The sequence below is a fragment of the Somniosus microcephalus genome, chromosome 3, assembly GCF_052327205.1.
Source record: "Somniosus microcephalus isolate GS21.2 chromosome 3, FLI_Smic_1.0, whole genome shotgun sequence".
Classification (NCBI taxonomy): Eukaryota; Metazoa; Chordata; class Chondrichthyes; order Squaliformes; family Somniosidae; genus Somniosus; species Somniosus microcephalus.
In genome coordinates, this window is record NC_140989.1 from 201742562 (window position 1) to 201765806 (window position 23245).

General features: G+C 49.3%; 1 protein-coding gene across 4 annotated transcripts in view; it reads right to left on the minus strand.

Annotated features, from left to right (window-relative positions):
- The window catches only part of tnr (tenascin R (restrictin, janusin)), a 1257678-nt gene that overhangs the window by 1130620 nt on the left and 103813 nt on the right, over window positions 1-23245 (minus strand). For 3 of the 4 annotated variants that reach the window (XM_085982119.1, XM_085982118.1, XM_085982121.1), the window contains exon 3: window positions 680-1156. In XM_085982119.1, coding sequence (XP_085838245.1) covers window positions 680-1156 — 477 coding nt within the window. The remainder of the gene's footprint in view (window positions 1-679; window positions 1157-23245) is intronic. The other variant, XM_085982120.1, reaches the window with a different exon arrangement.

Here is a 23245-nt window from a genome sequence, read left to right on the forward strand (position 1 = left end):
ACTCACCAGGTCCTACTTACCAATTAGCTCCTTCCCTGGTTGTGACATCACTTTAGCAGTTTTGCAGTTGTTGTTGGACTGCTCCCGCTCTCGGACTCTTTCCTTGGTGTAAAGTAAGAGCCAATTCCGACAGAGTGAAAAGTTAGGCGAAACAAAGGCAAAGCAAGGGAGCGCCTCCTTCCACTCCTCACCCAACTCCCAGAACACTGCTCAAATTGCACTGCAAAGCCTGTTTTTATAGGCCCTGAAATAAAGGAGCTAGCTGAGCCCTGCTACAGGAAAACCAGTTTAATCTAGTTTCCCTAATTAACTGCCTTCAGCTGCTCTGAATTGTAGGCCTTGTATATCCCTTTATAACCCTTCCAGAGAACTTTCTCAGCATTCTCCCTCTGTAAACCACACTCCATGGTCCATCTGTGGGGTGGGGAGACGGGGTTAATTTTAACAAATTTGCCTGATGTGATGGGACAGGCTGCCCATCTTGCACCATTTTACTTTCGATAGATTTCAGCATGTAAAACAGATGCTCGATGCCAACTGTCGGGTTTCCCACTTCATAGTTAACCAAACACATTGGAGCAAAGAACAGAGCTTGGACTCCAGTCCCACCCCTCCACACACTCCAGTTACATCATGTTGCCACCACAATGTGCTGGCACTCCAGTGTAAGAAGCCTTACCTGCCACACAGTCCTCTCCAGTGTACCCATCATGACAGGAGCAGATACCATGGCTGCACAGCCCGTTGTTGCTGCAGTCATTCAGGCACCTTAGCTGGTTGCAGTCCTCTCCGGTATAACCCTCATAGCACAGGCAGGAGTCATTAACACACTCTCCACGTCCCGAGCACTCGCTGGGGCACTTCAGCTGCCCGCAGTCCTCACCTTTGTAGAGCTCCTCACAGGCACACTCTGCCTCAACACACAGACCGTGCCCGCTGCAGTCCCCAGGGCATCTCACGTCACTGCAGTCCTGCCCCGTATGCCCTCGGTCACAGAGGCACTGCCCATCGATGCATATCCCGTGCCCAGAGCAGTTGGCCAGGCAGCGTGGCATCGAGCAGACCTTGCCTGTCCAGCCAAGCTCACAGCTACAGTCGCACGTCTCCATGCTAAAGTTCCCGTGCCCATTGCACATTGGAGCATAGTCAATCCGACCTAGAGGGGGAGAGAGAGAGAGAGAGAGGGATGGTTAGAAAGGAGCAGTGCCCACAGCTCTGACTGAGAGTAGCCACCGAGAGAGAGAGAGAGAGAGAGAGAGAGAGAGCGACTGGGAGAGAAAGAGACTTGGGGAGAGAGAGAGCGACTGGGGGAGAAAGAGACTCGGGGGGAGAGAGAGAGTGACTGGGGGAGAAAGAGACGGGGAGAGAGAGAGAGATTGGGAGAGAGAGAGATTGGGAGAGAGAGTGAGACTGGGAGAGAGAGCGAGAGACGGGGCAGGGAGAGACTGGGGGAGAGAGAGAAAGAGAGAGAGACTGGGGGAGAGGGAGACTGGGGGAAGAGAGAGAGAGGCTGGGGAGAGAGAAAGAGAGACTGGGGAGAGAGAGAGAGACGGGGAGAGTAACCTTTTTGATAATTTGGCAACAAGGTCAAACTTGAAAGCTCGCAAGAACAAACCCAAAACAAAAAACTACGAAAAATGGTTTGACCCAGATTGCCATAACATGAGGAAAAAACTTAGAAAAATATCAAACCAAAAACACAGACAGCCAGAAAACGAGGAATTACGCCTTACTTATTGTCAGACACTAACACAATACAGAAACACACTCAGAACCAAAAAAGAGCAGTATATTAAGAATACACTCAGCTCCATTGAGGAATCCATTGATTCCAATTGTTTCTGGGACAACTGGAATACACTACACAAAAAACAACACGACGAATTGGCCATTCAAAATGGAGACACATGGGAAAACCACTTTGAAAAATTATACCAGAAAAACACACTAAGGCCAGAGCAATACCAAATATGCAAAAAACTGGAAAAGCTTGAAATGGCCATAAAAGATAACCAAAACCCGCTAGACTCCATAATAACAGAAAAAGAACTATTTGAAAAACTCAAGGACCTGCAACCAAGAAAAGCTTGCGGTGCAGACGGCATACTAAGCGAGATGATTAAACACACAGACGATAAAATGAAACTGTCTATCCTAAAACTCTTCAACTTGGTTCTGAGTGTTGGTTACTTCCCTGATATCTGGAACAAAGGACTCATAACGCCCATATACAAAAGTGGGGACAAAGTCGACCCAAATAACTATCGAGGCATCTGTGTAAACAGTAACCTGGGGAAGGTATTCTGTAGTATCATAAACAAAAGACTTATAAACTTCCTTGAGGAGCACAATGTCTTGAGTAAAATCCAAATTGGATTCCTACCAAACTATAGAACATCAGATCATATCTTCACCCTACAGACCCTAATTGACAAACATGTTCATCAAAACAAAAGCAAAATCTACGCATGCTTTATAGATTTCCAGAAGGCTTTCGATTCCATCTGGCACGACGGTCTATTCCTGAAACTGATCGAAAGCGGGGTAGGGGGAAAAACATATGATGTAATTAAATCAATGTATACAAACAACAAATGTGCAGTTAAAATTGGAGACAAACAAACAAAATACTTCCCACAGGGGCGGGGGGTGACGCAGGGCTCGCCCATCTCACCGACACTCTTTAATATTTACATAAATGAATTGGCAAAACTACTTGAACAATCTACAGCACCCGGCCTCACCCTATATGAATCTAAGGTTAAATTCCTCCTCTATGCAGATGACCTGGTTCTGCTGTCACCAACTAAGGAGGGTCTACAGCAGAACCTGGATCTGCTGGAGTCGTTCTGCCAGACCTGGGCCCTGACAATAAATCCCCAAAAAACCAAAGTCCTTGTGTTCCAGCAAAGATCCAGACATCAGGGACCCAAAATAAATTTCACACTAGGAACAACCAAAATTGAACAAACCACTAACTACACATACTTGGGCTTAAAAATCAGTTCTACGGGAAATTTTCATCTGGCTGCGAATGAACTGAAAGAGAAAGCAAGAAGGGCTTTCTATGCCATTAAAAAATCAATCCAAATAGAAATCCCAATTAGCATTTGGCTCAAAATTTTTAAATCAGTAATTGAACCAATTGCACTCTATGGCAGTGAGGTGTGGGGACCGCTAACACAACAAGAATTTGCAAAATGGGACAAACACCCAATTGAGATCCTACATGCAGAATTCTGTAAAAGTATCCTCCGGACTCAAAGGAAAACCGTAAACAATGCATGCAGGGCAGAACTAGGCCAATATCCATTAATAATCACTATCCAAAAAAGAGCCACCAAATTTTGGAAACACCTAAAAATGAGCAACCCCCACTGCTATCATTACGAAGCCCTGAAATGCCAAGCGAGGACCACAAAGAAGAATACCCTCAGTCAACTAGTCCTGGGACTCAGTGAAGTAACTACTAACACTACTAACAATAACCAGCCCCAGGGCAGTGACAGCGTAACACAAAGAATTCGACCCAACACAATCGTCACTAAGCAAAAGGAAAAATATCTGTCATATTCGGCAGAAACAACAGAAACCCAAAACAAACTCAATTGCTACTTGGCCCTAAACAGACAATACAACATGGCTGATTACCTGACCATGGTAAAGGATAACAAACTGAGAAAAACCTTGACAATGTACAGACTTAGTGAACATAGCCTGGCGATTGAAAAAGGTAGACACAGGCAGACCCGGCTACCAAGAGAGGACAGAATATGCTCTCACTGCAGTCAGGGAGTGGTGGAGACAGAGATGCACTTCCTCACAGCTTGTAGAAAATATCAAGGCATAAGGGAGAATTTCTACCCAAAATTCACAAAAATATGCCCGGAATTCAGAAATTTGAATGACGACCAAAAACTCCCATACCTACTAGGGGAAGAGAGAAATTGTGTAACCTTAGCGGCACACTATGTTACAGCTTGCCATAAACAGAGGGACAACCACTAAATATAAGAAAAGAGTATATACAAATTATATGAATGTATATTTATACACTCAGGGATATATCCTGTTCGAATCCGGCCTCGGGTGACTGTCTGTTTGGAGTTTGCACATTCTCCCCGTGTTTGCGTGGGTTTCCTCCGGGTGCTCCGGTTTCCTCCCACAGTCCAAAGATGTGTGAGTTAGGTTAATTGGCTATGATAAATTGACCCTTAGTGTTAGGGGGATTAAATACGTTGGGTTACGGGGATAGGGTGGGATATGTGTTGGTGTAGGGGTTACGGGGATCGGGTGGGTTATGTGTCGGTGCAGGCTCGATGGGCCGAAATGGCCTCTTTCTGCACTGTGGGGCTCCTGTGATTCTGTGATATCTGGTTATACACTGTATGGATAGATCTGTATTTATGTGTTCAACCATGAATGTTTTTCGATGCTTTGGCAACATAAGATGTACCTTGTCATGCCAATAAAGCGATTTGAATTGAATTGAATTGAATTGAGAGAGAGAGGTTGGGGGGAGAGATGGAGAGAGAGAGAGAGATGGGGAGAGAGAGAAAGAGAGATGGTGCAGAGAGAGACTGGCGGAGAGAGAGACGGGAGAGAGAGAGAGACTGGTGTGAGAGAGAGAGAGAGAGACTCGGGGGGGAGAGAGACTGGGGAGAGAGACTGGGGTGAGAGAGAGCGAGAGAGACTGTGGGAGAGGGAGAGACTAGGGGAGAAAGAGACTGGGGGGAGAGAGAGAGACTGGGGAGAGAGAAGGAGAGAGGCTGGGGAGAGAGAGAGAGAGACTGGCCGAGAAAGAGAGACGGGGAGAGAGAGAGACTGGGAGAGAGAGAGAGAGACTGGGGAGTGAGAGTGAGAGACTGGGGAGAGAGAGACTGTGGGAGAGAGAGAGAGAGAGACTGGGGAGTGAGAGAGAGAGACTGGGGAGTAAGAGAGAGAGACTGGGGAGAGAGAGAGAGACGAGGGGAGAGAGAGGTGGGGAGAGAGACTGATTAGGAGAGAGAGTCTGGGGGAGAGATAAAGACTAGGGTTGAGAGAGACTGGGGGAGAGAGACTGGGTGAGAGAGAGAGACGGGGGAGAGAAAGAGACTGGGGGAGAGAGAGACGGGGGAGAGAGAGACTGGGAGTGAGAGAGAGAGAGAGATATTGGGGAGGGAGCGAGAGACTGGGGGAGAAGAGAGAGAGACAGAGAGACAGGGGGGAGAGAGAGAGAGACTTGGGGGAGAGAGAGAGAGAGAGGTACTGGGGAGAGAAAGTGAGAGAGAGACTGGGGGGAGAGTGAGAGAGAGAGACTGGGGGAGCGAGACAGAGAGACTGGGGGAGAGTGAGCCTAGGGGGAGAGAGAGGGAGTGAGACTGGGGGGAGAGAGAGAGATTTTGGGGGAGAGAGAGAGCAAGAGAGAGGCTGGGGGGAGAGTGAGAGAGGGAGAGAAAGACTGGGGAGAGAGAGCGAGAGAGATTGGGAAAGAGATAGAGAGACTGGGGGAGAGATAGACTGGGGGAGAGATAGACTGGGGGAGAGAGAGAGACTGGTGGGGAGAGAGAGAGAGACTGGGGGAGAGAGAGAGAGAGAGACGGGTGAGAGAGAGATGGGAGAGAGGCTGGGGTGGGAGAGCGGGAGAGAGACTGCGGAAGAGAGAGAGAGGGGGAGAAATTGGGTATAGCCCTGTTTGGGGCATTAGAATTGGCGCTGCGCAAATTTTATCGCCAGGCGCAACTTATCACCACCTCGAGTGATATTGGGTTGCTGCGCCCCTAAAGGTGATTGCGGCGTTGATTCAGGCGCTGCACGGGAGTCTTAAGGCGCTAACCCTGTGGCGTCACTCAATATGTCGGCGGCCGGGCGCAGCGCAGGTGCTGTCAATAATCGATTACCCCGAGACATGCTGGCACCGGCCAGCTCTTAAAGGGGCGGGTCAATTAGGAGCAGCAGCCACACTCTGCGCCTTGTAGGCCTCAAAATCAGCGCTGTGCTTTCTGTGGCGTTCCAAACTTTGAACATATGGAGAGGGTGAGGCAGAGATCGGAGCGCTTTACCGATGGGGCATTGGATGCTTTGGTTGGCGAAGTGGAGCGCCGGCGAGCTGTGCTGTACCCCAACAATGGCAGGAGGCCTCATCAGAGCGAGTACCGCAGGGCTTGGAGGGAAGTTTGTCAAAGAGTCACCTCAACCAGCGTGGTGGCCAGGACTCCTGTGCAATGCAGGAAGAAGTTCAACGACCTCACTCGGGTCGTTAGGGTGAGTGCCTTTTTCGCCATCTTCATCCCTCCATCTGCACCTGACATTATGGCCAGAGGGTGCGCGAAGCCCCAATGGCTATCTGTCAGCCAGCATCCATGGCCCTTTCTGGAAACACACACGCACATTCAGCTCAATGCATAATGGAAAGGCTATTCTACCATGGGGGGCATGTGATGTCAGCTCAATGGATAATGGAAGGGCTATTCCTCCATGGGGCGCATGTGATGTCTGCTCAATGCATAATGGAAGGGCTAATCTACCATGGGGGCATGTGATGTCAGCTTAGGCCAGCATGTTTAATCACTTCCCGTCCTTTCTCCTGCAGGCCAAGCTGGCCAGGAACCGGAGGGAGCAGCTTCGCACCGGAGGAGGCCTTCCTCAGCTGCAGGCACTGACGGACCTGGAGGAGCAAGTCCACCAGATTGTTGGAGGCCGGATGACTGGTCCTGTCACCACTGGAGCTGCCGACCCCATTGTGCACAGCGATGGTAAGGTCATCATCTTTTTGAACTCTCTCCTTCCACTTCTTCCCCCCACCAGCATGCTTTTTCACTTTGGACCCATGTCAGGGCATTGCAGCACTCATGCATCCCTTGCTGCCACCCTGTCCTTTCGCTAAAACCACTCTTCAACCTCCCTGCTTTCAGATGCTGCATCACCAGCTCGGGAGCCGGGCCCTCAAGCTGCCACTGCCACTGACTCTGGAGGCGATGAGCAGGAGGAAGCTGGACCATCCCTGCCCCCCTCAGGTGAGCCAGCCCCTCTGCAGACTGGGGAGACTACTTCCCTGGAGGGGAGCGGAGGGGAATGCTCTGAGGAGGAAGCAGTTCCAGGAACCAGCAGGCTGCAGCAATGCAAGGGGGGTAGGGAAGCTCAGGGTGTCTCCCCGGAGGGTGAGTCAGGCCGCGAGTACTGCTGCACAGAGCGCAGAAGAGGTGTGTTCCCTCGCAGAAATGAGCACCCAGGCTCGGCTCAGGCACACTGAGCTCATGGCTGCAGTGGCAAGGATGCCTGAATCCATCAAGACACTGGCAAGGAGTGTCCAAGACTTTGGGGCAGCACAGGCAAGTAGTGCACAGGACTTCGGGGCAGCACAGGCAAGGAGTGCGCAGGACTTCGGGGCAGCACAGGCAAGGAGTGCACAGGACTTCAGGGCAGTACAGGCAAGGAGTGCGCAGGACTTCAGGGCAGCACAGGCAAGGAGTGCGCAGGACTTCGGGGCAGCACAGGCAAGGAGTGCGCAGGACTTCGGGGCAGCACAGGCAAGGAGTGTGCAGGACTTTGGGGCAGCACTGGAAAGGACTGTCCAGGACTTCGGGGCATCACTGGAAAGGACTGTCCATGGCTTCGGGGCAGCACTGGAAAGGACTGTCCAGGGCTTGACCGAAGCATTGGAAAGGACTGTCCCGGCCTTCAGCGAAGCACTGGAAAGGACTGCCATGAAAGTGCTGAGTGCTGCCACGCAGTCACTCGCTGGTCTCATGCAGACGCATATTGAGGCCACGCGACCAATGACTGCTGCCACCTGTATTGATTTGTATGTGGGTTCAATGACAACACAATCATGAAAGAGAATGTCTTTTTATCTAAAGTATGTTCAACTCAGTTAACAGCATTACAGGAGACACCATCTTAGAGATCCATCTAAAACGAAACTAAAACTAAACTCTGTCTCTCTCACATGCCCTCTGCTGGTCAGGCATAAATAATCAAACAGGCAAATATGCTGGTAAGGCATCATAATCAAACAGGCTAATACCATCACTATTTGCTGATATCATTACATCTCCCTTTCTTAAAACAAAAGTATTTTACTTTTATTTAACAACATGTTTTCTTTGTATTACTCTGCATTTTAACTGTAACACTTAATGAACTTACATTATCATTATCATGATAAAGGTTTTTTAACTTTGTTTTGTGTGTTCACATGAAATATGTAAATACCTAGAACTTGAAGAAAGAATAAGATAACATTACTTCCTTCTATAACAAGAGTCCTTAAATTTGCTCAATGAGTCTCTCAGGAGGCTTCACGCGTCTTGAGGATTTTCTGATTGATTGTCCTTGAATCTGAGTTGTTGCCTCAGATGATGATTTCTCAGCTGTGTGATCAGGTTGTTCAACAGTATCAGTCTTTTGACCTGCTGTGTGATCAGGTTGTTCAACAGTATCAGTCTTTTGACCTGCTGTGGCTGGTCCCATGAGAAGATCCCGATGATTTCTTCTCAGAACAGCACCCTCATCTGTCTGAATGGTGTATGATCTTGGTTGAACTTCACTCAGGACAGTTCCCTTCTGAGTCCATATGTTTGTTTTGTCTTTGAACCTTACTTGGTCACCAGTGTGGAATTCAGGTAAGTTTTGTGTTCCTCTGTCATAGTAGTACTTTTGCTTTTCTTTCTGTTGTTCTTTGAACTTCCTCACTTTCTCCCCCTCTTTTGTTTTCAGGAGGTTCTCCGGGATGGGATGGATTGACCTTAGCAGACGTCCCATAAGGAGTTGGGCTGGTGACATACCACACTCGAGCGGCGTTGTGCGGTATACAAGCATGCTCTGGTAGAAGTCAGTTCCACTGTCTTTTGCCTTGTACATCAGTCTTTTCACTGTCTGGACCGATTTTTCCACTAGTCCATTGGACTGTGGATAGTGAGGACTTGACGTTGTGTGGACAAAGTCCCACTCTTTGGCAAAGTGTCAGAAACTTGCATTGTAAAACTGGGGTCCGTTGTCTGTGAAGACCTCGCTTGCCACGCCATGTCTGGAGAATATGGCTTTCATACATGTTATCACAGCATCTGCAGCGGTGGTGTACACTCTACAAACCTCTGGATACAGGGAGTAATAGTCCGTGACTACAAGATAGTCCTTCCCTTGACATACGAATAGGTCAGCGCCTACCTTCTGGTAAGGTCTGTCTGGCGCTGGGTGTGGCTTTAGTGGCTCTGCAGGATTGCTTGCTTGATATTTCAGGCATATTGTGCAGTTTGACACCTCATTTGTCACATCTTGGTTGATTCGTGGCCAATACATCACCTCTCGTGCTCTTTTCTTACACTTTTCGATTCGCAGATGTCCTCCATGGATCCTTTTTAGCATCTCTTTTCTCAGACTCTTTGGGATAACTATTTTACTTCCTTTGTAGATGATGTCTTCGACCACTGATAGTTCCGCCCTGCAGTTCCAGTACTCTGCCATGTCAGGTGAGCAGTCTTGCTTCATGTTGGGCCATCCATCCAAGATGCTTTTCCTCAGTCGTCTCAGTGTTTCATCTTTGTTTGTCTCAGTCTTTATGAGCTCCATTTTTGCATCTGCTATGGGCAGTGCACTTGTGATCATGTCCACGTAGGCGTTCACTTTTTCATCCATTTTGGTGTTTGCGGGCTCTCTTGGGTCTACAGCTCTGGACAACGTGTCTGCTGTATACATCAGCTTACCCGGTGTGTACGCAACATTCAGTGTATAGCGTTGCAGCCTGATCATCATTCTTTGTATTCTAAGCAGACAGCTATTTAGTGGCTTTTGGAACAATGCAATCAAGGGCTTATGGTCAGTCTCTACACTGATTGCTTGTCCTGACACAAACTGGTGAAATCTTTCACAGGCATATGTGATGCTGAGCAGCTCCTTTTCTATTTGAGCATATCACGTCTCCGCGTCTGTCATTGAGCGCGATGCATATACAATAGGTTGCCAGTAGTCATATTGTTGCAGAAGAACGGCACCAAGCCCACTCTGTGATGCATCTGATGATACCTTGATGGGTCTCGCTGGGTCATAAAACCTCAGAACTGGTTCCTCTGTGAGCAGTTTCTTTAGATTGCTCCATGACTTCTCATGCTCATGATTCCATTCCCATTCTATGTTCTTTTCAGTTAGTCGTCTCAGTGGCGCCATCTTTTCTGAGAGGTTGGATATGAATTTACCCATGTAGTTGATCATTCCATTAAACCTCTGCACGTCCTTTTTGCATTGTGGCTTTGGCATATTCTCAATGGCGGACACCTTTCTGGGATCTGGTCTGATGCCCTCACTGCTAAGGATATCTCCCACGAATGTCAGTTCTGTCACCCCGAGCTGGCATTTCTCTCTATTCAGCTTCAGGTTTGTTTTCCTTGTTGCTTCCAGCACTTTTTTCAGTCTCTCGTCATGCTCAGTTCTCGTGGTTCCCCATACTATGATGTCATCCATCGATGTATCAACTCCCTCCAGGTGCTCATAGATCATATGGATAGTTTTGTGATACACTTCAGGAGCTGAGGCAATGCCAAATGGTAACCTTAGGAATCTGTATCTGCCAAATGGACTGTTGAACGTGCACAGTCTTGAACTTGCCTCGTCCAGTTTCATCTGCCAAAATCCTGATGATGCATCTAACTTGCTGAAATACTTTGCATTTGCAAACTGTGACATGATTTCCTCACGTGTAGGAAGCTTGAAGTGCTCTCTCTTTATTGCTCTGTTTAGATCTCTTGGATCCAGGCAAATTCTGAGCTTTCCATTCTTTTTGTCCACAACGACGAGGGAACTCACCCACTCAGTTGGCTCATCTATCTTCTGAATCACGTTCAGGCTTTCCATCCTGTCCAACTCTGCCTTCAGTTGCTTTTGAAGAGCAAATGGAACTTTTCTGCATGGATGTATGACCGTTAGCATACTTTTATCTACTCTGATCGTGTGTTCTCCTGGAAGGCAGCCTAGACCCTGAAATAGGTCATTGTACCCTTTCATGAGTTCATCATAGACTGTCTCTCCTTCGCTTTCCACAACGAGGACTCTCTTTACCAGGTTCAGTCTCTCACAGGCTATTAAACCTAGTATGGCCTGCACATCCTTTGGCACCACGATTAATGCTAGCGTGTGCTCTCTGTCCTTGTGTGTTACTTTGAAAATGCATCTTCCTTTCACTGGTATATCAGTACCTGAGTATCCTGTCACTTTCACTTTTATTCCATGTATCTTTGGTCTGGGTCTAATTTTCTTAAAATCAGTCTCTGATATCACATTAACTTGTGCTCCAGTATCCAATTTAAATGGAATATGTATGTCATTCACTTTTAGTGTCAACATCCAGTCTCTTTTTTCTTTTTTGTTTTCAGACACAACATCTACATAGAACTCCTCTATCTCGCTTTCATCTACTGTATGGACCTTGCTTTGTTGCGCTTGGTTCTTGCAGCAACGGGCATAATGGTTGTTTTTGTTGCAACTATTGCATTTTTTACCATATGCTGGACACTTTTTTGGTGTATGCTGTGTACCGCATCGACTACATGACTTTCGATTGCCCCTTTCATTTTTGTTCGCTGGCCACGCCTCTTTTTTCACATTGGCGCTCTTTTTGTTAAACGGTTTGTGTCCGTTCTTTCTCACTGCAGCCACGTTGCAGCTACTGTCACTGAGCAGCTCCTTTGCCTGCGACTTCACAGTCTCTGTAGCCCTACACAGTGCTATGGCTTTTCCCAGGTCTAGATCTTGCTCTCTTGGCAGTCTTTCCCTTAGACCATTATCTGGAATACCACACACCAGTCTGTCTTTTATCAGCGAGTCTGTCAGTCCCCCAAATTCACACGATTTGCTTCTGTTTCTCAGTTCAGTCACATACTGATCAATAGTCTCTCCCGTTTTCTGTACACATGTGAAAAATCTGTGCCTCTCAAACGTCACGTTACGTTTAGGTGTGCAGTAGGCCTCAAACTGTTCCATTATTTTATCTAGCTTCATTTTGTCTCCATCAGCAGCGAATGTGAAGTTATTATACACCTCCAGCGCTTCATCACCCACGACATGTAAGAACACTGACGCTTTCATTTTATCACTTTTCTCGTCAGCTCCGATTGCTGATAAATACAACTCCAAACGTTGTTTGAACCTTCTCCAATTTTCAGCCACATTACCTGTCAACTGAAGCTTCGCCGGTGGGAGTAAACCTTCCATTTTTCCACTTCGTTAGCTATTCTCCAATGGTAAGTAACGATGTTCTCTTTTGGCTTGCTAATATGTGGAGAGCTGATTTAACTTCAGATTTTTCCTCTTCATCTCTTTCAATCACTTCTGACACCATGTATTGATTTGTATGTGGGTTCAATGACAACAAAATCATGAAAGAGAATGTCTTTCTATCTAAAGTATGTTCAACTCAGTTAACAGCATTACAGGAGACACCATTTTAGAGATCCATCTAAAACGAAACTAAAACTAAACTCTGTCTCTCTCACATGCCCTCTGCTGGTCAGGCATAAATAATCAAACAGGCAAATATACTGGTAAGGCATCATAATCAAATAGGCTAATACCATCACTATTTGCTGATATCATTACACCACCCTCGCTGGATCAGGCGGGATTACCCGGTGCCCTTGCAGCACCACAGCAGGGCATCAATCTGTGGACCAGCCGATTGGTGTGCATGCTGCGGTGCTGCCCCGTCAGAGTGCCAGTGTGTCGGTCGACCAGGGAGCTGCTGTCCGCTCTCAGGATGTCAGCATTCCTGATGCCACCGCTGGCACGTCTCCACTGCAGCTGCCACCATCTGCAGGACAGATTGCTTCCACCCATGCACAGTTGGAGTAGTCAGCATCCGGGCCCTCCAATGCCAGAGGTCGTCCAGGACGTCCCTCAGGGGCATCTGCGCTTTCGGACAGCCAGCAGGCCTCCCCTAGCCTTGATGCAGCCACTGGGGTCCCATTACGGAGGAGCTGCAGGGAGCGAAGGGGCCGATCTCGCAAGAGAAGTAGATCACCATCAAAGGGGAAAGAGTAGAAGGTGCAGCTGAGATGTCACGGTGGCATAGTGGTTAGCACTGTTGCCTCACAGCGCCAGAGACCCGGGTTCGAATCCGGCCTCGGGCGACTGTCTGTGTGGAGTTTGCACATTCTCCCCGTGTTTGCGTGGGTTTTCTCCGGGTGCTCCGGTTTCCTCCCACAGTCCAAAGATGTGCGGGTTAGGTTGATTGGCTATGATAAATTGACCCTTAGTGTTAGGGGGATTAAATAGGTGGGGTTACAGGGATAGGGTGGGATATGTGTTGGGGTTACGGGGATCGGGTGGGATATGTGTCGGTGCAGGCTCGATGGGCCGAAATGGCCTCTATCTGCACTGTGGGGTTTCTGTGTGTGATCTGTGTGAATGCTGGTCTGAATGTTAGTAATGTTTTGGATAGTCTCCCGGGTGTGCGAGCCACTTATGTGTTAGTGTGTTAGTTTTGCTTTCTGTTGCCATTGCTTTGCCATGTTGGAAGGAAGCACATTTAGCAAAATAAACAACTTTTTAAATTTACATTGGCCATGTCTGATATTTACATTCACTGCCTTCATAGGTTTTGGGTTATCCGGACGGTTCCATTCCTCCTCATCGAATGGCACCAAGCATTCCATCAGAGGGACCTAGAAGCGGCTTGTTATCAGCCTCTGACGGACGGCCCTTCCAGTTTATACCTCCCTCCCGTCTTGGTCCTCCTTCTCCTCCTCCTCCTCCTCCGCTGGTGCTTCAATGGCTGGTGGCATTGGCTGGGTGCGTAGGATGGCGAGGTTATGCAGCATGCAACAGACTACGACGAAGTGGGAGACTTGCTCTGGTGAGTACTGCAAGGCGCCTCCGGAATGGTCCAGACAGCGGAACCGCTGCTTCAGCACACCGATTGTGTGCTCCACAATGTTCCTTGTCGCCCGATGGCTCGCATTGAAGCGCTCTTCAGCAGGAGTGCTGGGTGAACGGAGCGGCGTCATCAGCCATGGGCACAGAGGATAGCCCTTGTCACCGAGAAGCCAGACTCCTGGGTGAGCCGGGGCCTCGAATAGGTCTGCAACTGAAGTCGGGTGCAGGATGAAGGCGTCGTGGCTGCTGCCAGGGAACTGCGCATTGACTGCGAGGATCAGCTGTCGGTGGTCACAGACCAGCTGAACATTCTAGGAATGGAACCCCTTGCGGTTGTGGAACTCCTCTGGATTCAAAACAGGCGCCCGCAAAGCCACGTGCGTGCAGTCAATGGCGCCCTGCACCATGGGGAAGTCCGCTATTGCCGCGAAGCCCTCTGCGCGCTCCCGCTGCTTCTCCAGTGTCACAGGGAAGGAGATGTACTGCTGCCTCCTTTTAAATAGGGCATCTGTTACTTGACGGATGCAGCAATGCACCGCAAACTGCGATATGTTAGCGATGTCCCCAGTTGCGGCCTGGAAGGAGCCGCTCGCATAGAAATTCAGGGCAACAGTCATCTTGACAGCCACCGACAGAGAGGTCCTGCACCTTATCTGAGGCTGCAGATCTGGCTGAAGCAGGTGGCACAGCTCAGTCACCACCTCCTTTCTGAAGCGCAGCCTTCTAAGACACTGCTCCTCTGACATGTTCAAGTAAGAGAACTGCTGTCGGAAAACCCTGGCAGCGTAAGGTCTGGTGTGGCAACATCTGTTGGCCCTCCTCCGTCTGGCCATTCCTGCCCCTCTCTCCCTGCGTCTCTGTGCCCTTTCCAGATGGTTCAGCAGCAGGACGTTCCCCTCCAATGCAGCCCCCATAATAATAGCGCACAAGAAATTGTAAACGTTGTAAATGCTCAGCAGCAGCAAGGTGATGGTCAGAAGGCTGAAGTTCCTCTGGCCAGCACTGGCTCACTGGTGCAATGGCTCTCAGAGTGCAGCTCAGCAACTCTGTGAAAGTCTCGAGGAAGTTGTGCTCCCAAAATGGCTGCCGCTTTATACCAGTACAGTCCCCTTTAAAGAGCGCCCCCCTAGCCCGAGAGCAACTGGGGAACGTTCCAGGTAAGCAGTCCTTATTAACGCCAGGCGTAACGGAGGGGCGCTACACTGAATTTCCGGTCCGGGGCGCCCAAAAGGCGTTGCACACGGAAATGACGTCATGATCTACCTGCGCCTGCAAGCGGGTACTAAGGTTTAGTGCTGGCGCAAAATGCCCACTCAATATGGGAGGAGACGCTGGGTTCACTGCGCCCGGCTGAAAATTGGCTAACGCCCCACTTCTCGGCTTCTTTAGGCGCTAATTGGAGGCGCTGCCAACCAAATTTCTCCGGGAGAGAGAGACTCGGGGGGGGTGCGGGCGGGGCAGGGGGGGCGTTGTGTCGGTACCTTTCTACCGAGACACAATTAGAACTCAGAACCCAGAGATTCAAACATGAAGGCCTAGAAATTCGGTTTAGCCGCGTTTGGGGCGCTAGTCTTGGCGATGCGCAAAGTTTAGCGCCAGGCGCAATTTAGCGCCACCTAGCGCGATATTGGGTTGCAGCGCCCCTAAAGGTGATTGCGGTGCTAAATCAGGCGCTGCACACTACTCTTAAGGCACTAACCCGGCGGTGCAACCCAATTTCGCGGCGGTGGGACGCAGTGAAGGTGCTGTCAATAATCACTTTCCCTGAGACACACTGGCGCCGGCCAGCTCTTAAAGGGGCAGGTCAATTGGCATCACCTGACACACTCACTGCCTTGTAGGCCTTCAAAGCGGTGGGAGCCTACCTGTGGCGCACCAGCCTAGCAAGACATGGAAAGGGTGAGGCAGTGGGTGGAACGCCTCACTGATGGGGCATTGGATGCTTTGGTTGGCGCAGTGGAATCAAGGCCAAGGAAGATGGTCGGAATGTGATTTATGTTTTGGACAGTCTCCCGGGTGTGAGAGCCAGTTATGTGTAAGTGTATTAGTTTTGCTTTCTGTTGTCATAGCTTTCTCATGTTTGAAGGAACCACTTTTTGTGTAATGAAACACTTTCTTCATTTACAATGGCCATGCCTGCTATTTACATGCATCTTGCCCTTCACAGGCTTGGGGTTATCAGACCGGTTCCATTCCTGGTTTTGGAATGGCAGCAAGCATTCCGTGAGAGGGGCCTAGAAGCTACTTCTGATCAGCCTCTGACGCGCAGCCTGAGAAGAGCCGCTCGCGTAGAAGTTCAGGCCAGCAGGCATCTTGTCAGCCACCGACAGAGATGTCCTGCACCTTATCTGTGGCTGCAGATCTGGCTGAAGCAGCTGGCACAGCTCAGTCACCACCTCCTTTCTAAATCGCAGCCTTCTGACACACTGCTCCTCCAGCATGTTCATGTAGGAAAACTGCTGTCGGAAATCCCTGCCAGCGTAAGGCCTGCTGTGGCGACGTCTGTTGGCCCTCTTCCGTCTGGCCATGCCCGCCCCCCTCTCCCAGCGTCTCAGTGCCCTTTCCAGATGATTCAGCAGCAGGACGTTCCCCTCCAATGCAGCCCCCATAATAAGTGCCCACAGGAAGGTTCTCCGTTGTCAAGGCTCACCAACAGCAAGGTGATGGTCAGAAGGCTGAAGATCGTCTGCCTGCGCTGGCTCAGTGGTCAAATGGCTCTCAGTGTGTAGCTCAGCAACTCTTTGTAGCTCTCGAGGAAGTTGTGCTCCAAAAATGGCTGCCGCTTTTAAGCCACATCAGTCCCCTTTAAATAACGCTCCTCCAGCCCGAGAGCGACTTGGTAAGGTTCCAGGTAAGCTGTCACTATTAGCGCCACTGAATTTCCAGTCCGGGGCACCCAAAAGGCGTTGCACACTCAAATGATGTCATAATCAGCCTGCGCCCATGAGCGGCCGCTAAGATTTAGCGCCGGCGCTAAATGCATGCTCAATATGGGGCGAGGTGCTAGGTGCTCCGCGCCCGGCCGGAAATTGGCTAGCGCCCCACTTCTCGGTCTCTTTAAGCATTAATCAGTGGCGCAACCAACCGAATTTCTCCCCCGAAGTGCTTTATTCAGGAAGGAAAGGAAAGTTCTGGAGAGTTCCGAACAAGGAGAGCTAAACTTAACCAAGAGAACACCCAACCATTTATCTGCTGTGACAGCGCCACCACAGGTGGGAGGAGAACACACAATACATAACATATTCCTCCCCTCTTAAATGAAAGGTCCACATTATTCCTCAACAGGTAAGTTACTTTCAATGCACTCAACTAACCAAGGGTAGAGGTAGACTGCCTCAAACCTTGACTTTACCCTGGGGTTTATTCTGCCCCAGTCTTGTGGGTAAGTCACTAAGCCTACAGATCCAAGCGTCTTGGAGGCTGCCGCTCTCTGACAGGATACTGGCGGTCATCGCTGGCTTCCACAGCAGTAGGCATTGACACAGGCCTAGATAGAGAAGGTGCCTGTGTCAGTCGAAAGTCAGGAGTTTGCACAGGTGGAACAGTCTCTATGACTTCCTGTGTTGCAGAAGAGCACTGTGGCAAAGGATGCTGGTTTGCGGTATCATCCGAAAAAAGTTCAGGCCAACCAGCCGTTGGAGCCTCTGTGGCTGTCTCTGCTCCTAGCAACAGTTGATCTGTGTGTCTTCTCCAGACGATGTCCTCAGCAGTCTCAACCGTGTAAGACACAGGACCCGTCTGCGCGATCACCGTAGCAGGAACCCATTTCGGTCCAGTGTTGTAGCTTCGAGCTAGGACGTGCTCTCCAGGGTGAAACCGTCTCTCCTTGGCTCTTTTCTCTCTCTTTTCAACTTGAGCTTGTTGTTGACAATGGACAACCTGTTCTGCCCTTGGAGGTTTGAGTAAGTCAAAACTGGTCCGCAACTGCCTCTTCATCATGAGCGAAGCGGGGGAAGTTTTGGTTCTGGCATGCAGCTCGTTCCTGTAGGACAACAGAAAGCTGTTTAGACGTTGGTGGATTGAGCCCTGACCTTGCAATGCCTTCAAGGCGTGCTTCAAAGTTTGCACAAACCTTTCTGCCTGGCCGTTAGTAGAGGGATGATAGGGCGCAGACCTGATGTGTTGGACACCATTCACATGCAGGAAGGTTGCAAACTCCTGTGATACAAATTGTGGACCGTTGTCACTTACGAGTTGTTCCGGTGAGCCATAACGGCTGAACATCTCACCAAGTTTCTCAATTGTTTTCTCTGCCATGGTAGACCTCATCACAGCGACCTCCGGCCACTTGCTACAAGCGTCCACAACCACCATAAACATCTTCTCTTCGAAAGGACCGGCGAAGTCCACATGTACTCGCTGCCACACTTCTGCAGGCCAATCCCAGGGGTGTAGGGTTGCCAGCTGTGGAACATTCCGGACCCTTTGACATGGGGAACATGTTTTGGCTTTCTCCTCAATATTTCCATCAAGGTCTGGCCACCAGAAGTAGCTTCTTGCCATTTCCTTCATCCGAACCATCCCACTGTGGCCTGTATGAAGTTGTTGCAGTATAGGTTCCATCAGAGGTGGCGGAATGATGACACGGCGTCCCCAAAGAAGACAACCTGCCTGGACGGTGAGCTCATTTCTTTTTGAAACGTAAGGTTTCAAACTAGGAGAATCTCCTATAGCTCTCCCTCGAATGACATCGTCCATTACCTCAGACAGGACTGGATCGTTGCGGGTGTACCTTCGCACCTGAACTGCCATGACAGGTGCTCCCTCCACTTGTCTAAAGTAGAAGATGTCTATCTGACGAGGCTCTGGGGGAGTAACAGGCAAGGGTAGCCTCGAGAGACCGTCTGCGTTGCCGTGCAAGTCTGATTTGCGATATTTGATGTCGTTTGTGTGTCCTGACAACAGTAAAGCCCACCTTTGCATCCAGCTTGCAGCAAGAGATGGAATTCAGGAGTGAGGCCCGAAGATTGAAGTCAATGGACGGTGGTCCGTCAGGAGTGTGAACCTTCTCCCAAACAGGTACTGATGAAATTTTCGAATTCCAAAAACGATTCCCAAAGCCTCGCGCTCAATCTGTGCATAGTTACGCTCGGCCTTGTTCAAGGTGCATGATGCGAAGGCGATAGGTTTCTCTTCACCAGAAGGCATGATGTGGGACATGACTGCTCCCACACCATATGGTGACGCATCACATGCTAGCTGCATGGGTAGCTTTGGGTCGAAGTGTGTCAGGACCTCCGATTTCAGCAATGCTTTCTTTGCTTGGGCGAAAGCTTCGTTGCACAGTTCAGTCCATTTCCATGTTTTGTCTTGACATAGCAACTGATGTAACAGCTTCAGCAATGTTGCTAAGTCTGGAATAAACTTCCCATAGTAGTTAAGTAGCCCCAGAAATGAACATAACTGGCTCACATTCTGGGGTGCTGGGGCCTCCACGATCGCCTTGACCTTTGATGGTGCCTTATGCAGGCCAGTAGCGTCAATCACATGCCCCAGGTACTCAACTGAAGACTGAAAGAATTCACATTTGTCTTTAGGAACTCTGAGTCCGTACCCTTTCAGTCGTTGTAGTGTTGCACCCAAGTTCAGAAGATGATCCTCCTCATTTGTCCCAGTGACAAGGATGTCGTCCAGGTAGCACTGGGCTCCTGGCAGTCCACTTAAAATCTGATCCATTGCCCTTTGGAATAGAGCAGGGGCCGATGTAATTCCAAATGGAAGGCGGCAGTACCTGTATAGCCCCTTGTGTGTCACAATTGTCAGCAGCTCCTTTGATTTGTCATCGACATGCATTTGTAGATAAGCCTGGCATAAGTCTATTTTGCTGAACTTTTGCCCTCTGGCCAGGCCCGTAAAAAGATCATCAATGAGGGGAAGAAGGTACTGTTCCGCAGACAGCACCGGGTTAATATTCACTTTAAAATCCCCACAGATTCGAACAGATCCATCCTTTTTCAGGACAGGAACAATGGGTGTGGCCCATTTGCTCACGCTCACAGGCTCCAGGACTCCATTCTCGACTAAGGCCTCCAAGTTAGCCTCAACTTTTGGCCTAATTGCAGAGGGTACAGGTCGGGCTTTGTGAAACTTCGGCTTGCTGTCCGGTTTAATGTCCAGTCTCACGCAGATCTTTTTCATGCTCCCAAGTTCCCCATTGAAGAGTTCTGCATGCTTGTTTAACACTGCAGTCAGACCTGACTCCCCTTTTGACATCATGCGGACTGCAGGCCAGTCCAGCGTGATTTTCTCTAGCCATGCATGTCCCAGTAGCGATGGGTAATTTCCCTTTACCACATATAGTGGCAGTTTCGCAGTCTGTCCATTCAATTTAACTGTCACCTCAATGGCGCCTCTCATGGCCACAGGTTCACCGGTATACGTCTTTAGCACAATGTTTGTTGGCTGAAGGGTAAGATGCTTTAGCATTTTGTTGTAGACAGTGTCTGAAACAAGGGACAAAGCCGCGCCTGTGTCCACCTCCATCCGCACTGATTGTCCCTCCACCAGTGGTGACACCCAGTAGCCATTTGAACCACCTGCAACCGTCAGTATGTGCACCTCTTCCTCCTCAGAGGTGTCGCTCCCCTCTGTTTTGCTTGTTCCATCATACTGCACTGAATGAACGCTCTTTTTCCTCTCTTGTCCAAATACAGACATTTTGCTTTCATGCTTCCCAGCTCTGTCTGTTCTTCTTTTACCTCGACAGACGCGTTCAATGTGACCCTTTTTGCCACAATTTCGGCATTCCAGCTCCGTACACCAGCAGTCATTAGCGTGATGGCCCGTTTTCCCACAACGGTAACATGTGCCGTTCCGCGCACCTTTAGGCTCAGACGACACCTTGTGCACTCTCCCTGTTGAACTCAACTGGTGAGCCTCCTTTTCCGCCATCTCCATGGAGACACTAACTTCAATGGCCTTTTCAAGAGTAAGGTTGTCCTCAGTAAGAAGGCGCTTCTGTGTGGTTGTACTTTGCAGAGCACACACAAGTCTGTCTCTAATGGTATCATTCAGCACCTCCTTGAACTCGCAGTGTTCTGACAACCTTTTTAAAGCAGCAATAAACATCGTCACTGATTCCCCCTCCTCTTGATTCCGTTTGTGAAATCTAAATCTCTCAGCAATAACCAGGGGTTTTGGTGAAAAATGTGCTCCAAGAATTTCCACTAGTTGCTTATATGTTTTAGTTCCTGGCTTATCTGGCTGCACAAGGCTGCGAAGTAATTTGAATGTTTTCGGCCCCATTACACTCAAAAAGGTAGGCACGACCTTTTCGTTTGCCACCGCATTCACCAATACAAAATAGTCAAAACGTTCCATATAAGCGCTCCATTGCTCCACATTTTCATCAAAATCACTGATGTTTCCTAATATAGTAGCCATCTCACGTTTAAAATTAAAATTTCTGTTTACTCACTGCACCCGTAACGTTAATGCGATGCTGCAATCTCTGTTGGGAGTGTTTTGTAGTCGAAAACAAGAAAGTTCCCACAACGCAGATTCATCTGATCCTCGTCACCACTTTGTTGTGTCGGTACCTTTCTACCTAGACACAATTAGAACTCAGAACCCAGAGATTCAAACATGAAGTGCTTTTTTCAGGAAGGAAAGGAAAGTTCTGGAGAGTTCCAAACAAAGAGAGCTAAACTTAACCAAGAGAACACCCAACCAGTTATCTGCTGTGACAGCGCCACCACAGATGGGAGGAGAACACACAATACATAACAGGGGGGAGAGAGAGAGACGGGGAGAGAGAGAGAGAGAGACTGGGGAGAGAGAGAGAGAGATGGAGAGAGAGATGGGGAGAGAGAGAGAAAGTGAGACTGGGGCAGAGAGAGACTGGCGGAGAGAGAGACTGGAGAGAGAGAGAGACTGGGGTGAGAGAGAGGGAGAGAGACTGCGGGAGAGAGATACTAGGGGAGAAAAAGACTGGGGAGAGAGACTGGGGGGAGAGAGAGAGAGTCTCGGGGGGAGAGAGAGAGAGACTCAGGGGGGGCGAGACAGAGAGACTGGGGAGAGAGAGGGAGAGAGGCTGGGGAGAGAGAGAGAGAGACTGGGCGAGAAAGAGAGACGGGGAGAGCGAGAGACTGGGGGAGAGAGAGAGACAGAGAGAGAGAGAGATGGGGAAAGAGAGAGAAAGAGAGACTGGGGCAGAGTGAGACTGGCGGAGAGAGAGACAGGAGAGAGAGAGAGACTGGAGTGAGAGAGAGAGAGAGACTCGGGTGGGAGAGAGAGACTGGGGAGAGAGACTGGGGTGAGAGAGAGGGAGACAGACTGCGGGAGAGAGAGAGACAAGGGGAGAAAGAGATTGGGGGAGAGAGAGAGACTGGGGGAGAGGGAGAGACTGGAGAGAGAGAGGGAGAGAGGCTGGGGAGAGAGAGAGAGAGACTGGGTACTACTAACAATAACCAGCCCCAGGACAGTGACATCGTAGCACAGAGAATTCGACCCAACACAATTGTCACTAAGCAAAAGGAAAAATACCTGTCATATTGGGCAGAAACAACAAAAACCCAAAACAAACTCAATTGCTACTTGGCCCTAAACAGACAATACAACATGGCTGAATACCTGACCATGGTAAAGGATAGCAAACTTAGAAAAACCTTGACAAGGTACAGACTTAGTGAACATAGCCTGGCCATCAAAAAAGGCAGACACAGACAGACCCGGCTGCCAAGAGAGGACAGGATATGCACTCACTGCAGTCAGGGAGTGGTGGAGACAGAGATGCTCTTCCTCACAGCTTGTGGAAAATATCAGGGCATCAGGCAGAATTTCTACCAAAAATTCACACAAATATGCCCTGAAATCAGAAATTTGAATGACGACCAAAAACTCCCATACCTACTAGGGGAACAGAGAAACTGTGTAACCTTAGCGGCACACTATGTTACAGCTTGCCATAAACAGAGGGACAACCAGTAAACCTAAGAAAAGAGTATATACAAATTATACGAATGTATATTTATACACTCAGGGATGTATCTGTTTATACACTGTATGAATAGATCTGCGTTTATGTGTTCAACCATAAATGTTTTTCGATGCTTTGGCAACATAAGATGTACCTTATCATGCCAATAAAGCGATTTGAATTGAAAAAAAAATTGACTGGGCGAGAAAGAGAGACAGGGAGAGAGAGAGAGACTGGGGGAGAGAGAGAGAGAGACAGAGCGAGAGAGAGCGATGGGGAGAGAGAGAGAAAGAGAGACTGGGGAGAGAGAGTCTGGGGAGAGAGAGACGGGGGGAGAGAGAGAGAGAGACTGAGGAGAAAGGGAGAGAGAGACTGGGGAGAGAGAGAGAGAGACCGGGGAGAGAGAGGTGGGGAGAGAGAGACTGAGGAGAAGAGAGAGACTGGGGGAGAGATAGAGACTAGGGGAGTGAGAGAGAGGGAGATATT